Source organism: Xenopus tropicalis, chromosome 1 (assembly GCF_000004195.4).
Source record: "Xenopus tropicalis strain Nigerian chromosome 1, UCB_Xtro_10.0, whole genome shotgun sequence".
In the NCBI taxonomy this organism is placed as follows: Eukaryota; Metazoa; Chordata; class Amphibia; order Anura; family Pipidae; genus Xenopus; species Xenopus tropicalis.
In genome coordinates this window covers 143,110,808-143,113,920 of record NC_030677.2, presented here as the reverse complement: position 1 = coordinate 143,113,920, position 3,113 = coordinate 143,110,808, and the positions used below count along the sequence as shown (strand labels likewise).

Sequence of the window (3,113 nt, the reverse complement as noted above, 5' to 3'; positions counted from 1 at the left end):
TAGGAACAAATTCTTTGTGCAATTGCTTTAGATTGATAGATTTTTCAAGATTAGTTAGTAGGTACCTATGTAATAACTGTATGATTAAGCATTCATATTATATCATGTCTCAGATGTGCAACATCATTAATCAATTCAAAGAATTTCACCCAGTATCATTTGGGACTAGAGAAGGTTAGCGTCTAGGGAATTTTAAAAGGGTATAAATAATTCTTCCACTACAACAAGAAGTGTTTATTTGTCACAGCATACTCCAGTGTCTCCAGGTGATGTTTTATCAGTTACAAGGTGAGAAACAATAAATCCCCAACACACACACATGCTGTATAGGCAAACTAGCAATAAAAGTCACATTTCTTTAGATTTACATTTTCTGTTAGTGCTCTCTTTTACCTTCGTTGGCATTCATTTCAAATGAATTGTAAAAATGAAGAAGTAACTGTGGTAGAATTTCCTGTTTCAGAAACATAACTAGGGGTTATGGAGTAGAGAAGTCAGCTGTAAGCTAATAGGGATAAATTGTTTTTCGAAATAGGTAAAGAATTGTGGGAATTAAGGATTTTAAACCTTTTAGTTTGGCCTTTCTGAAATAAAAAGCTGTCCAACACTATTATACACAATTACTTGGCAACAGTTATATCTGAACAAATCCCAAAGCCTCCTTATAAATCACAGTACATACCTTTGTATAAATAAAATATAACACCTGAATTTTGTATGGCCATATCTATCTACTGTTACTATCTATCTATCTAGTTATCCTTTTTTGGGTTACAAAAGCTTACTGTTGCAATGTATTCAGTCTCAATACAAACAATAGTCACTGAAATTATTTTAATTCTCTCTTCATTTTTCATTCTTAATGCAGATATATTTTGGATGGATAAAGTATTACATTTGCGATAAAACCATGTTATTCACCAATGGAACCCATGCCAATTATTTTATTATTCTGGGACTATTAAATACCACTGAAATGAACATGCCTCTCTTCATTGTATTTTTGTGTATTTTTCTAGTCACCCTTATGGGAAACATCATAATTATAACAGTAGTTTGTCTTGACCGTGCTCTTCAAAACCCAATGTACTTTTTTCTCACCAACCTGTCTTTTCTGGAAATTTGGTACACAGTTACAATTGTCCCCAAATTGTTAGTCAACCTCTTAGTAAAATGCATTTATATTTCCTTTGTTGGCTGTATGACTCAGCTGTTTTTCTTTGTAACATTTGGAGCATGTGAGTGCTACCTGCTATTAGTTATGGCTTATGATCGCTATTTGGCTATTTGTAAACCTCTATATTATTCAACTCTGATGAACACCAAGACATGTTTATATCTCGTTTCTGGTTCCTGGATTATTTCTGTTTTCACAGGCTTGATACCAGTTACTCTTATTTCTCAGCTGGAATTTTGTGGGCCCCGGGAGATCAATCATTTCTTTTGTGACATCCCACCCCTGCTACAGTTATCCTGTGGGGAGATATACAACACGGAAATATCCATTTTTATACTTTCCCTTGTTGTTCTCTTCTTCTCCTTACTTTTGACCCTGGTATCCTATCTTTTTATTGTGGTCTCCGTACTGAGCATCCCATCCTCTAATGGCAGGAGTAGGACTTTCTCCACATGTGGTGCTCACCTCACAGTGGTGCTCATCTATTATGGCACAATGATCTTTATGTATGTCAGGCCTCACTCTGGACACGTCTCAGAAATGACCAAATTTGTGTCTGTCTTTTACACTGTAGTCACTCCAGGCCTGAATCCCATAATTTACAGTCTAAGAAACAAAGAAGTAAAAACGTCAATTAAAAAAATCACTCTTAGATTATTTTCTCCATGCAGATCTTGTTTATTGACCTTAAAAATGCAAAAATGTATCTCATTACATATGGAACCTTTTCATCTTTTTTAGAGCTTTATTTACCCTTGAAAAAGAAACACCTTTGGAAGAATAAAAATAAACCTTGAAATAAGCTGCTAATTTACTAATTAAATAAGCTGTATATCATTGTAAACTTTTTGCAAAATCTTTGCTCCTTAAAAAATGCCACTTAATGTTGTGTAATAAAATGTACCATTTTGTATATTACCTTTTTGGCTTGTTATAAATGTGTATAAATGCTCAGTAACCAAAAACTACAAGCACCCCACTTTAAGCAAAGGTTACACAAAACCATAACATTGGAAAAAGCTGAACACAGCTGGAAGTAACGCACTTTGCACTGTTTTCACTTTTTATTTGTTCACAAATACAAATAAAACTATAATAAAACTGTGTGTGTATAAATAAATCACTCTTTTGCCCAACTTTCATGCTTCTGTAAATGGCTAAAAATCAGTTTTTCTTCTCTAACTCTAACATGCCGCAATAGATCAAACTCAGTATGCAATAATAGCTTTATTTACAGTAAAGTACAACTTTGGTTTAAAATATGTTATTATAATTAAGGTTTTCAGTTTTTTCAGCTGAGAAAAGTTTCCATGTTAAAATTTTTCCATGTTGCAGCATTTGGTGAGGAAAAAGTTAAAAAAGTTGGAGTCGCTTAAAAATATCCTTTGGTAGCCACATTCCGTGCATTTGTCTTTTGCGAAACAGGACAGATTCGCTCATCACTATTGATGAAGGGTTGAAGCCTATTTATTTGACCTCCTAGTTATACCTGGAAGATCATGCATCATTCACATCAATTCCTGCACCAATGGAGCTTAATATCTAAGAAGCATATCATATTAACACACCAGGAGCCAATTAACCTACCTGTTTGTGTGAAGTGTGGTAGGAAACCCAAGTACCCTAAAGAAACCAATTTACGCACAGGGAGAACAGCAGATTTCTTGCAGATATTGGCCTGTCTGTCCCCAGCGCTGCAGGGTTGCAATGCAAACCATCATAGATGTAGTGAATCATGTATGTCTTATAGTAAAATATAAGGATATTATACGTCACTGAGGAGTTCCATGACCATATAAAAGCCCAAGGCAGAAGGCTGAGTATCTTTTTACAGGTCATGAAACTCAGGGTGAACTTTTAATATCCCCATATTTTATAACAGGTGGCACATTTTTTATTATAATACGAGCTTCATTTAGTCGCAGGCAGAAATTAT

General features: G+C 34.5%; 1 protein-coding gene across 1 annotated transcript; it reads left to right on the top strand.

Moving 5' to 3' along the window:
• Nucleotides 1-910: 910 nt before the first annotated feature.
• On the top strand, nt 911-1,918 carry or11l1 (olfactory receptor family 11 subfamily L member 1). Its single transcript, XM_002934318.3, has one exon. It carries the CDS (start codon nt 911-913, stop codon nt 1,916-1,918), a length of 1,008 nt encoding a protein of 335 aa, XP_002934364.3.
• Nucleotides 1,919-3,113: the final 1,195 nt, after the last annotated feature.